This window comes from Theobroma cacao, chromosome 6 (assembly GCF_053813885.1).
Source record: "Theobroma cacao isolate CCN51 chromosome 6, ASM5381388v1, whole genome shotgun sequence".
Lineage (NCBI taxonomy): Eukaryota > Viridiplantae > Streptophyta > Magnoliopsida > Malvales > Malvaceae > Theobroma > Theobroma cacao.
This window is the reverse complement of record NC_142644.1, coordinates 30458714-30480121: the sequence shown is the minus strand read 5'-3', so window position 1 is coordinate 30480121 and position 21408 is coordinate 30458714. Positions and strand designations below refer to the sequence as shown.

Genomic DNA, 21408 nt, shown 5'->3' with positions numbered 1-21408 from the left:
TATTCGGCAGTGATATTCCTTGCTACATTCACCATTGGGGGCAATCGATCCTTTCAATATCATTGCGTAAACTCAACAGGTAACTGCACCACAAACAACACTTACCAGGCCAACTTCAAAAGCATCTTCTCTCAAGTCACCTTTCTAATAGAATTCAATTATGGCTTTTATAATCTGTCTACTGGTGAAACCCCCAACGACGTCAACGCAATTGCACTTTTCATGGGGGATAGAAACCAAGATGATTGCAACAATTGCCTTAATCACACCGTATTTAAGCTCAGGCAACGTTGTCCTTTGTTTTTTTGAAAAATGATTTTATTAATCTCAAAACTAGGATGCCATGTAAAGTCTCTCACCTAGTTGGCCAAAGACTCTCATGGTATTAAAACTCGGTTTGGGAAGAGAAACTGTAGAAGAACCTAAAAGCTACCACTCATAAAAAATTTGTGGCTGATCCAACAAAAGAAAAGAGAAGTTGTAGATGCTCATAACTAAGGATGCATCGCAACAAGCCTAACTGAAGTGATGCTATGTCTGAACAAAAAGAAAAACACAGCAGAAGATAAACAAGAACAAAATCCAAAAAACTAAATGTTATGAAAATTGTCCAAAAATCAACAAAGATAAAACCCAGAGAAATCAAGCAAATAGAAAAACAAAAAAATTTACGTGGTTTGGCCTTTTGTCTACGTCCACGGAGTAAAACTGTTCTTCTATTATTGAGAATTTAAAGTACAATAAATTGACTTTTATGGTTCCCCAAACCAACCCAAGATCCTTTGCACACTCTTTCTTAATAACCTCTCAAGAACACTCATCCAAACCACTCTAACTCCACCTAGAGCAAAATACAGAGTTACAAGGTGTTTTCTCTTTAGAGCTCTCAAAGCACTACTTAAAATTCTAAAGCCTAGAGATTCACTTTTATACTATAAAAGTCCAAAGTAAAATGTGATTAGGACTCGATGTGGAATAATAAGTTAAAAACCATACAATTACTCAATGTTCTACACAAACAAAAAATCTTAATCAAATAAGATCTAGAATTCTAGTCAACCTAAAACTCAACAAATCTCCACCTTTGACTTGAATTCAAACTCCTTAAACCTCTTCCACCAGTCACATCTAATTGCAACTTCTTAACTTCACCTACTTTCCAATACCTTGAACAACTCTCCAAGCATAAGACTTTCCAAATCATTGGCCTTTATAATTACCACGACTACACATACCGAATCAAGCATGGTCTAACACTTAATTCCACAAAATGACCAATGCACCTATGTAGTCGTCAAGTCAATGGCACTAATTGTTTTTGGAAAGGGACCTTGACAACCCTTCCAATTCACTACTAGTAAGATTTTTCGTCCTTTCACCATCGTCTACACCATGGGAATCTTTCATCACCTCATCGGCAAATGAAATCTCACTTTGGTAGCTACCATCTCCTGTGCAATATTCCCATCCTTTCGAGGCCTCACATTCTAGATGATACAAGCCATTATGCAAATTTCCCCTCATTAGGACAATGTCGCCTTGTGTGACTTTTACCACTCCATCACAAGCAGAATATCCATACCCTTTGAAGTCTAACAGACTCAATGATATTAGATTCTTTCGCATCTTTGGGACATAAGCCACACCACTCAAAAAGCACATAACCCCATCAAACATTTTGATTTTCACCATTTTAAGACCCATGACCTTCACTGTTGACTTGTTACTCAAAGTCAAATTCTCAACCACCCTTTCTTGAAGTAAATCAAAACAATCTTTTTGATAACATATGTGAGTGGCAGAAGCAGAATCTAAATACCAATCAGAATTTGCATCCATATTTTCTGAGATTGTAAGGACATCACAATTATCACCTTTAGCAACGAAAGCACACTCACCTTTATTCTCGTTACTTTCATCCCCTTTTGTAGAACAATCACTTTTAATATGTTTATACCCTTTGCATTGAAAGCATTGAATATTGTTTGATCTAGACTTGCCACTCTTAGATCCCTTATCAGTTGACTTCCTCCTATGAATCTCAGTTACCAATGCTAAGCCACTTGGATCTCTAACCCCTTCCTTACTTTTCTTTCGGGCTTCATGAGACATTAACGTTGCTTATGCCTGTTTTAACGTTATTGTATCCATTCCACATATAAGAGATTCCACAAATACCTCATAGGAGTCTAGAAGTGAAGCCAGGAACAACAATGTCTTTTCCTTTTCCTCCACCTTCACATCAACCTTTTTCAACTGATCAATGGTCCCATCAAATTCATTCATATGCTTCATAAGGTCTCCATTCTCCTCCATCTTTAAGCGATACAACTTTCGCCTAAGCTACAACTTGTTGGAAAGACTTTTCGCCAAGTAAATCTTCTTTAACTTTGTCCACAATCTTGGAGTAGAATCCTTATCAATAACATGGTTAAACACGTTATCTCCAATGTAAAGCCGAATAGTGCTCACACATCTTTGCTCCAACTCTGCCCATTCAACATCCTCCATGTCATCTGGTTGCCCTTCCTCCTTTCTTAGTAATGGGTGCATTAAACATTGCTGCACAGGGAGATCTTTCATCATTCTCTGCCACTGCGTGAAACAAGTCTTCTCATCAAACTTCTCAATTGAAAAATTCGTAGAACTAGTAACTTTTGACATCCTTATTGAATCTTGAATTTACTGAACCCGAAGCTTTGATACCAGTTTGTTATAAAAATTGACTAATAATCAACAAAGATAAAACCTAGAAAAATCAAGCAAATAGAAAAACATAAGAATTTACGTTGTTCGGCCTTTTGCCTACGTCCACGGAATGAAACTGTTCTTCTATTATTGAGAATTTAAAGTATAATAAATTAACCTTTATGGCTCCCTAAACCAACCCAAGATCCCTTGCACACTCTTTCTTAATAACCTCTCAAGAACACTCACCCAAACCATTCTAGCTCCACCTAGAGCAAAAGACAGAGTTACAAAGTGTTCCCTTTCTAGAGCTCTCAAAGCACTACTTACAATTCTCAAGCTTAAAGATCAACTTTTATATTATAAAAATTCAAAGTAGAATATGATTAGGACTCGATGTGGAATAAGAAGTTTAAAATCATATAATTACTTAATGTTGTACACAAACAAAAAATCTTAATCAAATAAGATTTAGAATTTTAATCAACCTAAAACTCAACATTAAACCAAGCGGAAGAACCAAAAAAACACATCTAGAGACAATACAAAAATGAAGCCAAGAGCCATAACCCTCTCAAGTGTCAACTTTAGGAGATCGCAAAGACTTTTGCATCAGCCTTGCATACCCCATCAAAAATTTTGGTCGCATCAAAGGACAAGCACTTATTGTGTCCTCTCGAGTCAAAAAGAAACAAGAAGCACATGAAAAAAGCCTTAATAGTTAACAAATCTCCACCACTAATATTTCAACAAGGCAAAGCCATTGGAAAAACTATTCGATCAGACTCAAACATCAAAAGAGCCCCAAAACAATCGCACAAAAATAGCCTGAGACTGTTGACAACCCATCAAAAGCAACATTCTTTCACAACCCACGTAAAGCATAATAAGTCATCAAGAGAAACAACTCCACACCAGAAAGCTTTGCCCATCAAAGTAGCTATTCAGCCACCAACCAAGGGAGATCCAACAACTCCTTAAGAGCAAAACCACAAAGCACCCATCCCAAAAGCCATCGCCAAGACGAACCTCCCAAACAGGACTAAAAACAAAAAAGCCATCAAAAAACAGCCTTGGCACTCCTCAATTTGACACCCAACCGCTTCATAGCCCTACCCCATGAAGTTTTCCTTAAAATTCCTCAATGTTGCCCTTTTCACCACCCCTATAAAAGGCTCCCAACCAACCACAAAGGCAAAGTAGAAAAGAGACCGAAAACTTGGAGCAAGCCAACCCCAACCCTCCTCTGCATCCGGCAGCCACCACAAAAAACCAAAGCACAGTCTTGACAAAACAGCCCAAATTAAAAAGGCATCAGGAATGCCCGGGCACATGGGCTACAAAAATGCAACCCAAAGGGAGCGAAACACCAAACCACAACTCATGCCATCAAAAACACAAATCACAAGAGCAACCATAAGCAACCCATGTAGACAATAAAACATTAGTGCTAAAAAGAAGCAAAAAACTCCAACCCCCGATAAAAATGTTGATAACCTGTAACAATTTTTTTTTTCTCTTCTTCCCTTTTTTTCTGTTTTTTTATCGAATGAGGTGCTTGGAAAATTGGATGGTCTGGATATTGCATGCTGCGTTACGCCAACCGAGACATTTTTTGGAAAAATGCAAGTCTCTCGTGGCGCTTGTTTTTACAACATACAAAATGCAAACAATACTGATAAGTTCAATCATGCATTGATTGACTTGTTGAATAATTTGAGCAATCAAGCCGCAGTTGCGGGTTCTCTTGGCAAGTATGCTACAAATAACTCAACGATGGGCTTTTTTCAAACAGTATTAGGGCTGAGTCCTTGCAATTCGACTTTGTCATTGTTCGGGTTGCGACAAATAACTTTTCGGATGCAAATAAGCTTGGTCAAGGTGGATTTGGGGCTGTTGTCAAGGTAAAGAGCCCTGAAAAAGACTACATACAATTTATCCGAAATAATAAAATTATAACTTAAATTTTGAAATCAATCTAAAGTCACGTATGGTATATTCTATTATTTTCAAGGTCAGTGTCAGTTAAATTTTTATTTATGCAAGTATACATATCGAAAAAATAATATAACTGTAAGCATAATCAATTCCACAAAAAATTGATCTAAAATTTTACAAAGTACTAAAATTAGAATAATTTAATTTTATTCAAGCAATTAAAATATGAATTCTAAATAAACTAAAAATTAGTCAACTAAAACTAATCTAATTAAAAATTAAAACAACAAGATAATTGGATAGAAAGGAAATCAAACAAGCCTAAAATTATAATATTTTTCATACTTCATCAAATCTTAACTCTCTTTCTTAACTTATTTCAATGGATTAGATTACTAACCTAGAGTTCTCAATTATTTATAAGGATATCTCGACTCGTTTTATAAAAATATCTATTTTAACCAAACCACAATATCCCTATGTGAATTAAATTAAAATAATCTCATTAAGTTCAAACTCTAATCTGGCTACATATGGCATATAGATATATCTTTATCCTATATACAAATCAATTAATATCATTATATGTTATCCCAATTTTAATCTACACTAAGCTTTTTGTAAAATAATCCTATAAAATAAAATTATCAGTCACTTTCAAATGGGCAAGAGATTGTTGTAAAAAGACTTATCTACGACTTCTGGACAAGGAGATGTAGAAGTTAGGAACGAGGTTCTGCTAGTGGCCAAGCTTCAACGCCGCAATTCAGTTAGGCTCCTTGGTTTCCGCTTGGAAGGAGGACTTCTCATATATGAGTTTGTGCCAAACACAAGCCTTGATCATTTCATTTTTGGTACGGTTTCGTTTCACTTGTCCATTGATAATTAATTTTTACGTTTTTTTAGCTGCATACCACCAACAAGGAACATATTTGTAAACTAATAGTATCCTGGAAAAACATAAAATTAATCCTAGTAATTTTTCCTTATTCCATTACAAACAATTTGCAACTTGTGTGAATATATATACTATAGATCAAGTCAAACGCATTCAATTAGACTTGACAAGGTGCTACAAAATTATTAGAGGCATTGTTCGTGGGCTCTTTTATTGAAGATTCTCAACTGAGGATAACCCACCGTTGATCATAGAGCAAGCAATGTTTTGTTAGATGAGGAGGTTGTTTGTATAAGACGAAATACAAGATAATACCAGTAGAATCGTAGAAACCTAATAAGTATCAAAATCCCCTTAAGGTTTGAGTTGTTTGTTTTATGCATAAATTCCAAAACAATATGGAATTTAAAGAGCATGAAACGCGAAACAAGATTTAGTTCCCATTGTATCATTAAGAAAACCTTGGAGAGATGAGAGTCCTTGTATGTTATTAATCACTGCTGCCACGTCGGGTTTTGGTCTTCAAAGAGATGCACTTGGGTCCGTTTCATCCAGGTTTGGTAAGTCTTATGACTAGCTTAATTTTTGGTTATGTGTCTGTCTCTTAATTCAGAGGAATGATAGAAGCTAAGTTTTAAACTTATAGCTGAGCCTTTGTCTTTTTGTTGCTTGGGTTTCATGGGTAAAGGGTAAAGAGATGTTTTGCCTAATTTAGGGATGAGAAACTGCTAGTATTATTTTGAGAGGCGATATGAAGTGTTAGCGTACAATGAAGGAAGCACAAACTAGATGGCATTGGATTCTAGTGCTAATAAAATTGCTTTGCAAAAAAAAAAAAGAGAAAATCTTGGATCATTAGATTGAAATAAGAAATGTTCATATGCAATTGATATATGACACTATAGTATGTTATGTTTGGATAATTTTCAATCAAGTTATACGAATTTAGCTGAAGAAACAAAAATCAAGCATATTTAATTTTGATGTGATAATTTTAAAAATCATAAGTGGATAGAAAAACAATTGCTTTCGTAACGGGAGAGTATCGAGGACCTACTGAGCTGTGTGAGTATGACTATCTAAATTTACATTTGTTTCTGATTTGCTAAAAAGTTATACCCTTAAGCATAATAAAATCATGAAGGATTAAGGGATTCCAAATATCACTTTTCTATGTGTAAATTGATAATTTCTTGCAAGCATGGAAAAATTGGAGGGAAGGGACAGCACTGAATCTCATTGATCCTACTTTGAGGGATAGTTCGAGAAATGAAATGCTGAGATGCATCCACATTGGATTATTATGTGTTCAAGAAAACGTAGTTGACAGGCCAACCTTGGCTACAGTTGTTCTGATGCTTAATAGCTTCTCAATCTCTCTCCCAGTGCCCTCCCAACTAGCATTTTTTATGCACAGCAACACTGAACCCTACATGTCATCCTCGTGGGTTATAATTCCCTAGTGTCAGAGTCCAAGCAATTACTGAATTATATCCTCGATTATGCTTCAGAATTGTCGAGAATTTTACAGCTTTTCCTTTGAAGATGTCACTTGCCGCACCAACTTGGACTCGTCTCGCTTTTGAGCTGAAAGATTTTTGATAGGATTGCTGATAAGGTACCCTGCTTTATGTGTTTTGTCGTGGGGTATTCTATCATGCTTACAGGCGAGGCTTTTGTTTTTCAGACCTGAACTGTACAGATCTTTAATTTCATCAATATAGTTACATGCCTTTCAAAAAAAGAACACTTGGACCTGTCTCAAGTTGTAGGATTAGGTGAGACTTTAAACAGAGATTTTAAGTATATATAAAGACTTTCAATTGTTGAATTTTGGGATTCTTACGTACCAACCCGTATGCACTATGCTCTTTTAGATTTAATTCTACATTACATGCTTTTATAAGAAATTTATTTCTAATTTTTTTATAAAAAATTAATTATGCGTATCATTTATTTTGATTAGAAATGAAAATAAAATACACAAAATAAAAAAAATGAAGACTCATTAAATTTCGTTTCAAAAGTAAATATTTCATTTAGTAACATTTTTTGGTATTCCGTTGATAACTTTTTTCATAATTTTATAACACATGTTTAGTTTTATATTATTAAACAAAACTCTATTAAATATTTAATACAAAATTATACAAAAGACATCAAATCGGACACAAAATCTAGGAGGAGGAAATTCTGAACCTCATCTAGGGATGTGTACCCTATAATAGGATACCCAGAAACGAGTTCGAAATGGATTCGGGTAGTGAAATCACTACCCGAATAGGATTTGGGTAGGGTTCAGGGGTTCAGGTATCATACTTTGGATACCCGTTACCCGAACTAGTTTACAATACCTATGTATTTATAAAATTGTTGCATCAAGACTCAAACCCTAACCATGTAGGGAAACACTCACCATCTCCACCATCTGGATAAGTAGTTTCCTTTGTTGTATAATGACAAAATAATATATTTAAAATATAATTAGTTAAATAACTAATGTGATGATATGAAAATATATAAATAAAAAAATTATTAAATTATTAATTATGTTTAAATAATATGAATATCATATCATATTACAGAGAAATATAATTATATTTTTATTTTTATTAATGTAATTAGTAGTTAATTTTATGAAATACGTAAAAAAATATTATCGTATATGTATCGTAACGTGCGGGTCCGAGAACCCGTTCGCCAGACGCGGACGAAAATTAAATTCGTTTAGGAGTCGCCACCAATCTTTTTTTATCTAGGTGTGATTGGTCACCTATTAATCTGATTCTAATCGACGAAGTCCTAAGTTAATTTTAGGTTCGTCGAAAGAACGAGAACTGGTCTACATTTTTAGAGATGGGTTCGGGAGTGCGGTTACGCACGGAGTAGGGTTAGCACCTCCGTGGCGCCCGTTCCACGAACGGTACCATTTAATCTTAAGTTATCTTAATATATCCTACTTTTAATTTAATCCCTACTTATTAATTAAATTTTTATTAAATTGACTGACTGAGAGTTTTTATTTGGTTTTACGTATGCACATGATGTAAGCGTAAAATGATGTCATGACTTGTTTGTTTTAAATAATGGAGTCGGTAATCTTTTATCGAAAAATTATTCGAAAACCATTCCAACGCTTTGGTGAAGTCTCGAAATTCTCCTCACCTAGAGATATCCCCGGAAGAACTCGTCTCTACAAGCTCTTCGAGGAAATCTCATCATCGAGATTCCCGCACCATTTGCAAAATAAATGTGGCATGCAATGACAATATAGAATGATGACATCTACATGCACGCGTTTATTGAATTAAGCGGTTCATAATTCATCCAATTATGTGTTTAATAATTTATCACCTTAGTTATATATTTATTTTGTCATTTTTTTTCATGAATTATTTATTTATTTTATTATTATTTTTTTGTTTTTTTTTTCATTTTTTTATTTAGATCCATATCTTTTAATTAACATTGTTGATTAACGTTTAACTTGATTATATAACTTATCAAATAAACAATTAATTAATTTTTTCAAACGATTAAATTAACTTTATTTAGTAATATTTATTTAAGCTAATTAACTAATATTATTAATTAAATTCAAATGCAACATTACATAAATTTTTTATATATATTATTTTTTAACAACAACTATTTGACTTAACGGGTATTGGAGTTTAGAGTTCGGATTTATCCCGACGCTTCGGTGAAAATCCGTCTCGAACTTTGCACCTCAAAAAAATCCACTTAAAAAAAAACAACTCTTTGTCTTTCTTAGGTGAAATTTCTCCAATAATCATTTCATTTTTTCATTCATTTTTTTTATTTTTTATTATATTTTTTTATTTTTTTTATATTTGTTTTTATTTTATATTTATATATATATATATATATTATGTTTACAAGTATCTAAATATGAATATTGATCCCAATTATATATATGAATATTGATCCACTTAAAAAAAAAACAACTCTTTGCCTTTCTTAGGTGGAATTTCTCCAATAATCATTTCATTTTTTCATTCATTTTTTTTATTTTTTATTATATTTTTTTATTTTTTTATATTTGTTTTTATTTTATATTTATATATATATATATATATATTATGTTTACAAGTATCTAAATATGAATATTGATCCCAATTATATATATATTTACTATTACAACCATTATCATCTTTTTAGTATTTTTTTATATATTTTTTTTATATTTGTTTATACCTATTTTTTTTCAAATATTTACGCATATTTTCATTTACCACTTTATATTTTGTTGTTATTTTTCTATTTTAAAATATCACATAATCTCTATATAATATATTTTTTGTTTTAATTAAATTATCCTTATGCTCCTAATAATATATCTTTAACATAAATAATTGAGCCACCACAATGAATAAAAATAAAAAAAATATTAAAGTAAAAAAGCATGCAAGTTAGATCTTACCTTGTGTAGGTTTAGATTAACTCAAAAAAGATTAAACTATGTGGTTCAAGGCAAGCCACCAAAGGTACAACAACATGTAAAAATTTCTCCAAAAAACCGTGAAAAGCCCCCCACCTCCTTTCTCTTTTTTTTTTTTTTTTTCTTCTTTCTTTCTTTTCCTTTCTCTCTCCCCGTTGGCTTCTTCTTTCTTTTTCTTTTTTCTTTTCTTTCTCCTTCTCTTTCTCTCCTTTCTCCCTGCGGGTCTCCCTTCTCTTTTTTCTTTTTCTTCTTTCTTCCTTTCCTTCTCCTCCTCCTTCTTCTCCCCGGCGTAACACTCCCACCGCCGGCACCTTTCTTTCCTTCCCTACGTCGGCCTCTCACCTCTCTCTCTCTTCTTCTTCTTCCTTTTTTTTGCTCTTTTTTTTTTGGGTTCTTTGTTGGGTTTTTTTCGTTTCAGTTTTTTTTTTGATGGCTTTTTGCAGGTGATCAGTCTTCTCTGGTTTGCTCTCTCCTCTTCTTTGAAAATGAGGTTGTCCAAAAATTTGGACAACTCGGTAATGGGGCTCTGGCACCAAAGAGTTGGTAACCAGAGCCCCATTACTCATGGTGGTTGGGGAAAGGGTACGCCCAGCCATACTTCTTTTTTTTTTAATTATTGTCTTTATTTATTTTTTATATTTTATTTTATTTTATTTTAATTTAAATTTTTTATTTATTTTTTAGGTGTTTACAATATGTATACGGGTTCGAGTAATTGGAGACTCATGAAAAAAATTTTAATAATTTTTTAATCTAATCGAGTTTTTAAATGAGTTAAGGTAATTATAGAGTAGTGAAAATGTAATAGAGTTAGGATTAGAGTAATAATTTTTAAAATTATTTAAATAATTAATAGAGTTAAAGTAATTAATTTTTTATAAAGTTAGAGTTTAGGTATCTCGAAATTATAGGGTATCTGATCCGTTGACATCCCTAACTCATCTTGTGAGGGCTATACAGCTCTAAGATTGACCTGTTGACTTGCTTTGATCACGGCAATACCCATTCGGTTTTCCTGCTTCTAGTTCAATTCCAGAATATCTGCGGAAAAAAAAATCAATAATTAAAGCAACAGTGGGAAAAGGGGGACTAAAATCTTTTCTTGAGAACCCTGTTAGTCCTCAAACAAAGCATCGAGACGAAAAGAATATCAGAAGTATGGAAGGGGTTCTTGTTGACTACATTATCAAAGTAGTTGAAAATATTAATCTTTCACATATGGTTTACTTTTCTTATATATATATTTTTTATAATTATATAAACAATTTTTTTATAATAGATATGATAGAATAAACAACTTTGATTCTTTTTTATTACAGAACAGGATATGATTAGTTAATATCCATTATTCTAACTTTGTCAGTCACATCCGTCAAGGGTCATCTAGAGTCTTCAGAACAAAACGCAATTTATGGCGTTAGTGACTGGCGTCATGGTTGGTCGTAGGCGTCGGGGCAAAATTTATACCATAAAAAGGAGTATGTTCACAAAGTTTTCTACATCAAAATCTGTCAAGGGCAAGGAGAGACGCTGGCGATGGAGTGTTCAGGACGACTCCTGTTTTATTGTTCACTTATCCTATCCCTTGCTGCTCTTGCCCTCGCAGATGATCCTTATTTTGAGTGTGGATTCGTTGAGGACAGAGGCAACTACACCGCAAACAGCAGTTACCAGGCCAACCTAAACCGCATCGTTTCCCAACTTTCCTCTCTTACAGAATTCAATTACGGATTCTTCAATCTGTCTGCAGGTGAAAGCCCTGACGAAGTTAAAGCAATCGCACTATGCACGGGGGACAGAACCCAGGATGAATGCAACAGTTGCCTTCACCGCACCGCAACCGAGCTCATACAGCGCTGCCCCTGGCACAAGGAGGCGACCGCATGGTCAGAATTTTGCCTGGTGCGGTACGCCAACCGAGACATCTTTGGACAACTGGAAAGCGAGCCCCGTACTTGTGCCTTCAACACAAGGAAAGCATCCAACCCTGTGCAGTTCAATGATGGATTAAGTGAACTATTGAATAATCTGAGCAACATAGCTGCAGCCGGGGGTCCACTTCGCAAGTATGCAGCTGGTAATGCAACAGCTGGTAACTTGCAAACGATATATGCTGCGGTGCAGTGTACTCCTGATATGGACAAGCAAAATTGCACTCATTGTCTAGATGACGGAAAGGCAGAGTTTTTAAACTGTTGCTATGGAAGGATAGGATGCAGGGTCCTTAGACCAACTTGTATCTTGAGGTTTGAGTCTAACCCCTTTTATCACACTGCAGTTCCTCTACCGTCACTGCCACCATCTCCAACACCACCTGGTCCAACTACTTCTCCAACGTCAATAGGAGGTAAAGAATCTATTGCCTTTCTACTAAAAGATATCTTTCTCTTTCATTTATGATCAATATTAAGAATGTTGAAGAACTAATTCCTAATCTGGATGAAGGTTAGGCGGCAACCAACAGAATGGAAGAAGGGGGCTCATCGCACGGTGTCGTTTTCTTTATGATTCAAAGTTGTGTCTAAACGTTAAGTTGTTACGTCGTTTTACTTACTTATGTAGTAAAACGGTGGATATATGTGCCGTTTTCTTCTTCTGTCATTTGGGTCTTGTTACCTTACTTTTTTCTTATATGCACATTAGTGCTGCCGTTTTTGGGTCTTTCTGTTGAAGTCTTAACAGCCATGTCTGCTAGTCTGTGTTTATTACGGTTGGCATTGCACAGAAAAACTAAAGAGTATATAAATGAAAATGCAACCGTTATACTTGGGTTGCTTATGATTTTCGAATATACAGCTTTTCTATCATTTTTTCCCTGTTCTTCAAGTGTATCATTTTTTTTCCGGAAATAAATTTCTTTAAAACTTCTTCAAAGAACGGTGAGATCTTGAGCATACAAATCAGATTAATATATAACGATTATATATTTTTTTATTTCATAAAAGATTTTTTTACTTCTTTGCGTGTTTAATAAATGAGTTTCCATAAAATCTTACAAAGTTCATTTCAATTCCATGATTTTATAGCTGTTAATTATTTGATGTTTTCCAAACATGATGACAATATTTGCAAGAGAATAAAATTCTATTGTAATTGATTTTCCAAACATAGAGTTAAAAGCCATGCAACAAGGAAGAGAAAAAACGATAGTGACAGATCAACAGAAATGTCATACAAGGAGAGAGAGAGAGAGATTTTATACTAACAGCTAACCAACTCAACTAACTTTTACTAGCTTTAACTAATTACAGTACCATAGTAACAGTAACTAGTACAACTACAATCCAAGCCTATAATTAAATTACATGTGCACTGCTAGTACTTTGTTCTTCAATGCAGCCAGTAACTCATACTTCCTTAAATAGATCCTGCAGCTTCTAATACTCCCCCTCAAGATGAATTATGCATATTATGCACATTCATCTTGTTAAGAAGTCTTTGGAAAACCTTTGGTTGTAAAGCCTTTGTGAATATATCTGCAACCTGTAATGTTGTCGAGACATGAATGGGGCTGATCAATCTAGATTTCACTTCATCACGAATGAAATGAACATCTATCTCAATATGTTTGGTTCGCTTATGTAAAACTGGATTTTAACATATATGAATAGCTGATTGACTGTCTGTGTAGAGCTTTATGGATGTAGAATGTTCAATGCCAAAATCAGAAAGTAGAGATTTCAAACACATTACTTCACAGCAAGCTGCAGCCATAGAACAATACTTTGCTTATGCAGAACTTCTAACAACAACTGATTGCTTCTTAGACTTCCAGCTTACAAGTGATTCACCAATAAAAACACAGAATTCGATTATTGATCTTCGTGTATTTGGACAACCAGCCCAACCACTATCTGAATATACAGTCAGTTGCAAATTAGATTTTGATTTCAAAAGAATTCCTTGTCCTAGTGAACCTTTTAAGTACTTTAGTACTCTATAGGTTGCCATGAGATGAATGTGCCCTTGTTTATCCATAAACTGAGAAAGCGTTTGAACAGCATAGGATATATCTGGCCTTGTGAAGGTTAAGTATTATAGTTTTCCAATGAGTTGACGATAAACAGCAGCATTGGTTAATTGTTCTTCATCTGTTGCCTTTTCAAGTTTATGGTTATAATCTATTGGTGTTGATACTAGCTTTGCTTCCAAAAAACCATGCTCATCAAGCATATCTAAGACATATTTCCTTTGACAAATAGAAAAGCCTTCTGCTGATCTGGCTACTTCCAATCCTTGGAAATATTTAACTTCTCCAAGGTCTTTCAATTTGAAGTGAGTACTTAGATATTCTTTAACATTGTTTGCTAACTGAGGAGAGTTTGTGCCAATGACTATGTCATCAACATAAACGAGAAGGGCTATGAATTCACCAGTTTCTATACTCATGGTAAACAATGAGTAATCTGTTAAAGATTGTTTGAAACCATACTGTACCAGTGTTGCTGTAAACTTTTCATTTTACTGTCTTGAAGCCTATTTTAAGCCATATAAAAACCTATGCAGTCTGCACACAAGCTTAGTATCAGGTGGATACTCCCCCTGGACTTGAAAACACTGTGGCAAAGACATATGCACTTCTTCATCAATAACCCTATTAAGGAAATCATTGTTGATATCTAGCTGAGTTAAACACCATTTTTTTGTAGTTGCTAATGCTAGAAACACTCGGACAGTAGATTGCCTTGCAACAGGACTAAATGTCTCTTGATAATCAAAACCCTCAACTTGACTATAACCATTGGCAACCAAGCAAGCCTTAAACCTTTCTATAGTACCTTCTGCATTCATTTTGACCTTATAAATCCATTTACAACTACTGGCATGAGAATTAGTAGGTAGAGGAACTATGTTCTGTGTGCCATTATCCTCTAAAGTTGCTAGTTCAGAAGCCATAGCCTCTCTCCAATAAGCATGTTTAACAGCTTGATAATAAGTACTAGGTTCATGACTATGTGATAATGAAGCAGTAAAAGCCTTATGTGCACGGGATAATTGAGTAGTAGATAAGAAATGAGCAATTAGATGAGAAGTGACAGAATTTGAAGAACTAGGAATATCAACAGCATAAACTTCAAGAAACTTAGGTAGTTTTCTATGTCTGTCACTTCTTCTAGGTTGGATAGATGCAATAGGATTGGAAGTATTGTCATCAAAGGTCGAATCAGAAAAGTCAACTGCAGCGTCAACAGTTTTGCTGAAAATAGACTGGTCATTAGAATTTTCAACAGAATCAACTGAATTTGATGTTTTTGTGTTATCCAAGGATGTAGGAGATTGTAATGAAGGTGTAAAAGCAAATTGAAATGTGGAAGATGGAAATGAAGTTGGTAAACATCCAAAAAATCAAAATTTGTGTCATGCACATGAGGTGTCTGATAAAATGCATGATCAAAGGAATTGGTCCCCAATGATTGAAATGGAAATACATGTTCATGAAAGACTACATTCCTGGATATTAGAATCTTGTTGGCAAGAAGATTATACACCTTATAACTTTTGACACCATTAGGATAACCTAAAAATATGCATTTACTAGCCCTTGGATCAAATTTCTTTCTATGTTGGCTAAGAGTAGAAACAAAACATAAGCTGCCAAACACTCGAAGATGAGCATAAGATAGAGGTTTCCTATAAAAAAGCTCATATGGAGTAAAATTATTGAGAATTTTGCTTGGCATTCTATTGATAATATGAATGGCAGTAAGGACAGCATGACCCCAAAATTGAAGTGGAACATGAGACCGATGTAGTAAGGCTCTAGCCACTACTAAAATATGTTTATGCTTCCTTTCCACCTTACCATTTTGCTAAGGAGTTTCAACACATGTGAGATAATGAACAATACCTGTCTTGGAATAGAATTCAATAAGATCGAATTCTTTACCATTATCTGTCCTCAAAACTTTTATACAAGTATTAAACTAAGTTTTGACAAAATTATGAAAGTTAGAGATAATGGTTGAAACATCCGATTTGCATTTCATCAAAAACACCCATGTGAAACATGTAAAATCATCCACAAGAGTAAGAAAATACCTTTGATTAGAAACAATAGGTATCTCATAAGGAACCCATATATCAGCATGTACAATTTGAAATGGATTAATAGTGGTTTGCACATTAACAAGAAATGGAGTTTTTCTTTGTTTGGCCATAAGGCAAACTTCACAAATCAAATTTTTAAACCTTGAACTTCTGAACAATGTTCATGAATTACATTTATTCTTTCTGAAGGTGCATGACCTAATCTAAAATGTCACAAATCAAAGTTGGAAGGTGTAACTATGCTACTCAAAACTGAAGTTACATTGACAAAATCAATGATTTTATTGAAACTATACTTGGATAGATCTTGCTCATCCTCATTAACTTGCATGAAGTATAAACCTGCAGTGACTTTAGCTACCCCAATCACCTTGCATGAATTCAGGTCCTGGACAACACATATTTCATCAGTAAACCAAACACAATTTGTTTTTGAACTAGTAAGCTTACTCATAGAAAAAAGATTAAACTTAAAGCTAGGTACACATAAGACATTATTCATGGTGAGAGATGAGGTAAGTTTGACAATCCCAATGTGAGAAATTGAAGCTCTAGCCTTATTTGGAAGTTGCACAAAACAATTAGACACAAGCTTAGCAGAAACAAAATTGTTCAAAGTATAAGAAATATGATCTGTTACCCCTGTATCTACTATCCAATAATTATATTCAATCATGGACGCATTCACATTTCGATATTTGGAAGGAAGATTATTAGAATTACTGAAACAAGTGATATCAGAAATGATACCTGCAAGTGCAGAATTGACCAGAGAATGTTTGCCATGTTGAGTGGCAATAGAATTTTCCTTACCATCATCAATGTTAATGCCACTTTCATTTAAGAGATTCATCAACTTGCTAACATGTTGCTTAATGAGTGACATATGGAACATGGAGGTATTTTCAGCAACCTCATCACCCTGTGCAGGCTGTTTTCCTTCAATGGTAGATTGTTTCCCCTCAATAAGTGCAACATTATTTATTACCTTGTCTCTTTTGTATGCATTTCTTACTTTATTGAACTTGAAATCTTCAGGAAAGCCTATCAACCGGTAACATTTTTCTTTTAAATGGCCTTTCTTATTGCAATGAGAACAAATGACATCTTTCTTGAACCTTTTCTTGTCATCTATTGCAACAGCCATAGCGGAGGAGTCTAACACCGATTGACCTTGTATTAGCAGATTTCTTTATGTTTTTTCCCTCAACACCATACTATATACCTTATCCAAAGGAGGAATAGGATCCAGTAAAATTATTTGTGACCTTGTAGCAGAGTAAGAGTCATTCAAACCATTTAGAAACCTAAATACCATATCCTTCTAGTATTGATTTAAATACATTTTAAAGTAATTAGGATTGCATTTTCCATATTCACATTGTGGCAGTGGTTTGTAGCTCCTCATCTCTTCCGAATTCCCTTTAATTCAATGAAATATGCATCTACTGATCTTGTTCCTTGAGACACATTTCTCAAAGTAAATTGCAGGTTACATACCCTTATGTCATCAGGTTGTGAGAAGTTTTACCTCAGAGTACTTCAAATTTCTGTAGCAGAGTCCATGTAGAACACAGTAAAAGCCACAGGAAGAGTTACTGACTCTAATAACCAAGCTACAATTAAATTATTGCACCTTGTCCATGAATCAAACAATGAATCTGTTATAGCTGGTTTAGCAATATTTCCATTCAAGAACCCTAACTTGTTCCAAATCGAAATTGCTAAAAGAAACGATCTACTCCATGAAACATAGTTTGTTGTGCTCAGTTTAGGGGTAATGACAATTGATCCAGGATGATCAAAATGGTGTAAAAAAAAAAAAGGTGATTATGGATCTTGAACTGGAGAAATAACAAGTTTGACAACTATATTTTCTTCCATCATGAACTCAAAAATTTCAAGAATGATCAGCAAGATTTAACAGACAAATTTCATCAAGAATCAATGCTAGATCTACTGAAAATCAGAAACAAGTTAACAAGATCTTCGAAATAATGAGAGTTTCGAAATCCCTAACCTGATGCTCTGATACCATGATAAAATCAGCAGAAATGTCATACAAGCTGAAAAAGAGAGAGAGCTTTCGAGAGACAATTGAGAGGAAAAATGATTTTTCACTACTTTGAATCGATCAGTACAAGATGTATTTATACTAACAGCTAACCAACTCTAACTAACTCTGGAAACAACTAATAACTAACTTTTACTAGTTTTAACTAATTACAGTATTATAGTAACAGTAACTAATAAAACTACAATCCAAGCCTATAATTAAATTACATGTGCACTGCTAGTACTCTATTCTTTAATGTAGCCAATAACTCATACTTTCTTAAATAGATCCTACAGCTTATAATAACAGGAGAATACTCAAAGAGATGCCTTTGTTAAGGCCTCTCTTTGACTTTCTCAATCAAAGTTAAAATCATAATTGTTAATATGAAACTTGATGATGTCATAATCATGTAATTAATTATAAAATAATTAATTTATTAGTTGGCTTATTTCAAAGACACATAGTTGAACCAATTTACTTATGGGCCATATATTTATCTCCTGAAATAATTTGAAGATAATATTTAAATTGGACCACTCAAAACTTAGTTATTGGTCATTCAATTTATCTCTAAATAAATCAAGATAATTTAAAAATAATATTCATATTTTTGACCAATTAAAATTTAATTATTGCTCATATAATTTTGTCTCGAAATCAATCAAGATAATTTAGAGATAATATTCATATTTTTTACCAATCAAAATTTAATTATTGGTCATTTAATTTATCTCTAATAATTATATTAATTTAGAGATAAAAATCAAATTGGATTGTTTAATTTATCTCTAAATAAATTAAGATAATTTAGAGAAAACACTTAATATCGACCAATCAAAATTCAAGGACTCAAAGTCTGGCCAATCCAAAGAATTTCAATGAGTCACCGTAATTTATCTCTAAATAAATTAAAATAATTTAGAGATAATTCAAAGAGATTAAATTCTCATTAAAGTCTCCCACCTAGCATTATAAATAGTGGGCTCTTCTAAGTCATTTTGATTCATTCAAAAGCATTCGAAGATTGAGAGCATTTCAGAGATAGAGAAGAGTAGAAGATTTTTGAAGTGAAGATTAAGTAGCAGCAAAGTTCGTGATCAAGATCAAACAGTAACGAAGTTCATGATCATGATCAAGATCAAGATCAAGCACTTCGTGATCAAGATCAAGCAGCAATGAAGTTTGTGATTAAGATCAAGCGACAATGAAGTTCGTCAACTAAGTTTGTGATCAAGATATCCAGTGAAGTTTGTGATCAAGATAAAGTGTTCGTATATCAAGCGAAGCTTATGATCAAGATCAAAATATCAAGCGAAGTTCGTGATCAAGATCAAGTCATGAAGACCCTTAAATCGAAGATATCAAGTGTTCTTGATCCAGACTAAGCAATGAAGACCATTGAAGTAAAGATATAAAGTGTTCGTAATCAAGATATCAAGATAAAGTGTTCGTGATCAAGTCGTGAAGACCCTTAAAGCGAAGATATCAAGTATTCATGATCAAGATCAAGTGGCAACGAGTCAACGGAGTTCATGATTAAGATATCAAGCGAAGTTTGTGATCAAGATAAAGTGTTCGTATATCAAGCGAAGCTTATGATCAAGATCAAAATATCAAGCGAAGTTCGTGATCAAGATCAAGTCATGAAGACCCTTAAATCGAAGATATCAAGTGTTCTTGATCCAGACTAAGCAATGAAGACCATTGAAGTAAAGATATAAAGTGTTCGTAATCAAGATATCAAGATAAAGTGTTCGTGATCAAGTCGTGAAGACCCTTAAAGCGAAGATATCAAGTATTCATGATCAAGATCAAGTGGCAACGAGTTAACGGAGTTCATGATTAAGATATCAAGCGAAGTTTGTGATCAAGATAAAGTGTTCGTGATCAAGATCAAGATATCAAGCGAAGTTCGTGATCAAGATCAAGATATCAAGCGAAGTTCATGATCAAGATTAAGATATCAAGTGAAGTTCATGATCAAGATGAAGTCGTGAAGACCCTAAAAGTGAAGATATCAAGTGTTCGTGATCAAGATTAAGTCGTGATCAAGATCAAGCCGTGAAGACCCTTAAAGCGAAGATATCAAGTGTTCGTGATCAAGATTAAGTCGTGAAGACTTGAAGTGAAGATATGAAGTGTTCGTAATCAAGATATCAAGATAAAGTGTTCGTGATCAAGATCAAGTAGTGAAGACTTTTGAAGCAAAGATATCAAGTGTTCGTAATCAAGATCAAGTGGCAACGAGTCAACGAAGTTCGTGATCAAGATATCAAGCGAAGTTCGTAATCAAGATCAAGTCGTGAAGACCCTTAAAGAGAAGATATCAAGTGTTCGTGATTAAGATTAAATTGAAGACTCTCGAAGCGAAGATATGAAGTGTTCATAATCAAGATATCAAGATAAAGTGTTTGTTTTCAAGATCAAGTCGTGAAGACCCTTAAAGCGAAAATATCAAGTGTTCATGATCAAGATTAAGTTGTGCGGAACCTTGAAGCGAAGATCAAGCAAAGTTTGTGATCAAAACTAAGTCCGAGTTCGTAACTCCTGAAGACGAAATAAAGAAATTAATCAGACAAATTTTTAGAAATTATAACTCATATCAAATGTTTGTATTTGTCTCATAATTTTCAAGTCAAGAAATATTCTAGGAGAAATTTGTATGTACAACTTGTGTTAAGATATATACTATAGATCAAGTCAAACACGTACAGTTAAATTCAGAAAGGCGTTACAAAATCATGGAAGGCATTGCTCGTGGGCTCCTTTACCTTCATAAAGATTTTCCATTGAGAATAATTTACCATAATCTTAAAACAAGCAACATTTTGTTTGATGCATAGATGACTCTTAAAATTGTAGATTATAAAATGGTAAGGTTGTTTGTATGTGATGAAACACAAGGCAATACTAACAGAATCGTAGGAACCTAGTAAGTATCAAAATATTCAATTAACCTTTTGAATTGTTTGTTTATGCATAAATTCCAATACTATATATTTCAAAAATAGCATGAACCACCAAACAAAGACTTAGCTTCCATTCTATGAATAAGAAAACGTTGGATCATAAGAATGACATAAGAAATGTTCATATGCAGTAAATATAGGACACCATAATATGTAATGGACTAGCAATGCTCAGTTAAGTTAGACGTATTCAATTTTGAAAATTATAAGTGATTAGAAAAATAATTACTTTTATAGTGGAAAAACTGTGGAGGACCTAGTGAGTTGTGTGAGTATGCTTATCTAAATTCATACTTGATTCTATTTTGCTAAAAAGTTGTACCCTTAAGCATAGCAAAATCATGAA

At 33.7% G+C, this 21408-nt stretch overlaps 1 protein-coding gene and 1 pseudogene across 2 annotated transcripts; both read left to right on the top strand.

Moving 5' to 3' along the window:
* The first annotated feature begins 4311 nt into the window (after positions 1 to 4311).
* On the top strand, positions 4312 to 21026 carry LOC148762281 (cysteine-rich receptor-like protein kinase 15; annotated as a pseudogene).
* Positions 11309 to 12777, top strand: LOC18597049 (cysteine-rich receptor-like protein kinase 29). Of its 2 annotated transcripts, none has more exons than XM_018122899.2 (2): positions 11309 to 12333; positions 12437 to 12777. In XM_018122899.2, the coding sequence occupies exons 1-2, from the start codon at positions 11523 to 11525 to the stop codon at positions 12655 to 12657; spliced, it is 1032 nt and encodes a 343-aa protein (XP_017978388.2). In that variant the 5' UTR covers positions 11309 to 11522; the 3' UTR covers positions 12658 to 12777. The 2 variants fall into 2 exon arrangements, with proteins under 2 accessions (XP_017978388.2, XP_007025929.1); XM_007025867.3 differs by having other exon boundaries at positions 11318 to 12333; positions 12432 to 12575.
* Positions 21027 to 21408: the final 382 nt, after the last annotated feature.

Coding starts and splice junctions, on each gene's coding strand:
- LOC18597049 (XM_018122899.2), top strand. CDS start 11,523: ATGGAGTGTTCAGGACGACTCCTGTTTTATTGTTCACTTATCCTATCC. Junction 12,334..12,436: donor TTCTCCAACGTCAATAGGAG/GTAAAGAATCTA, acceptor GATGAAGGTTAG/GCGGCAACCAACAGAATGGA.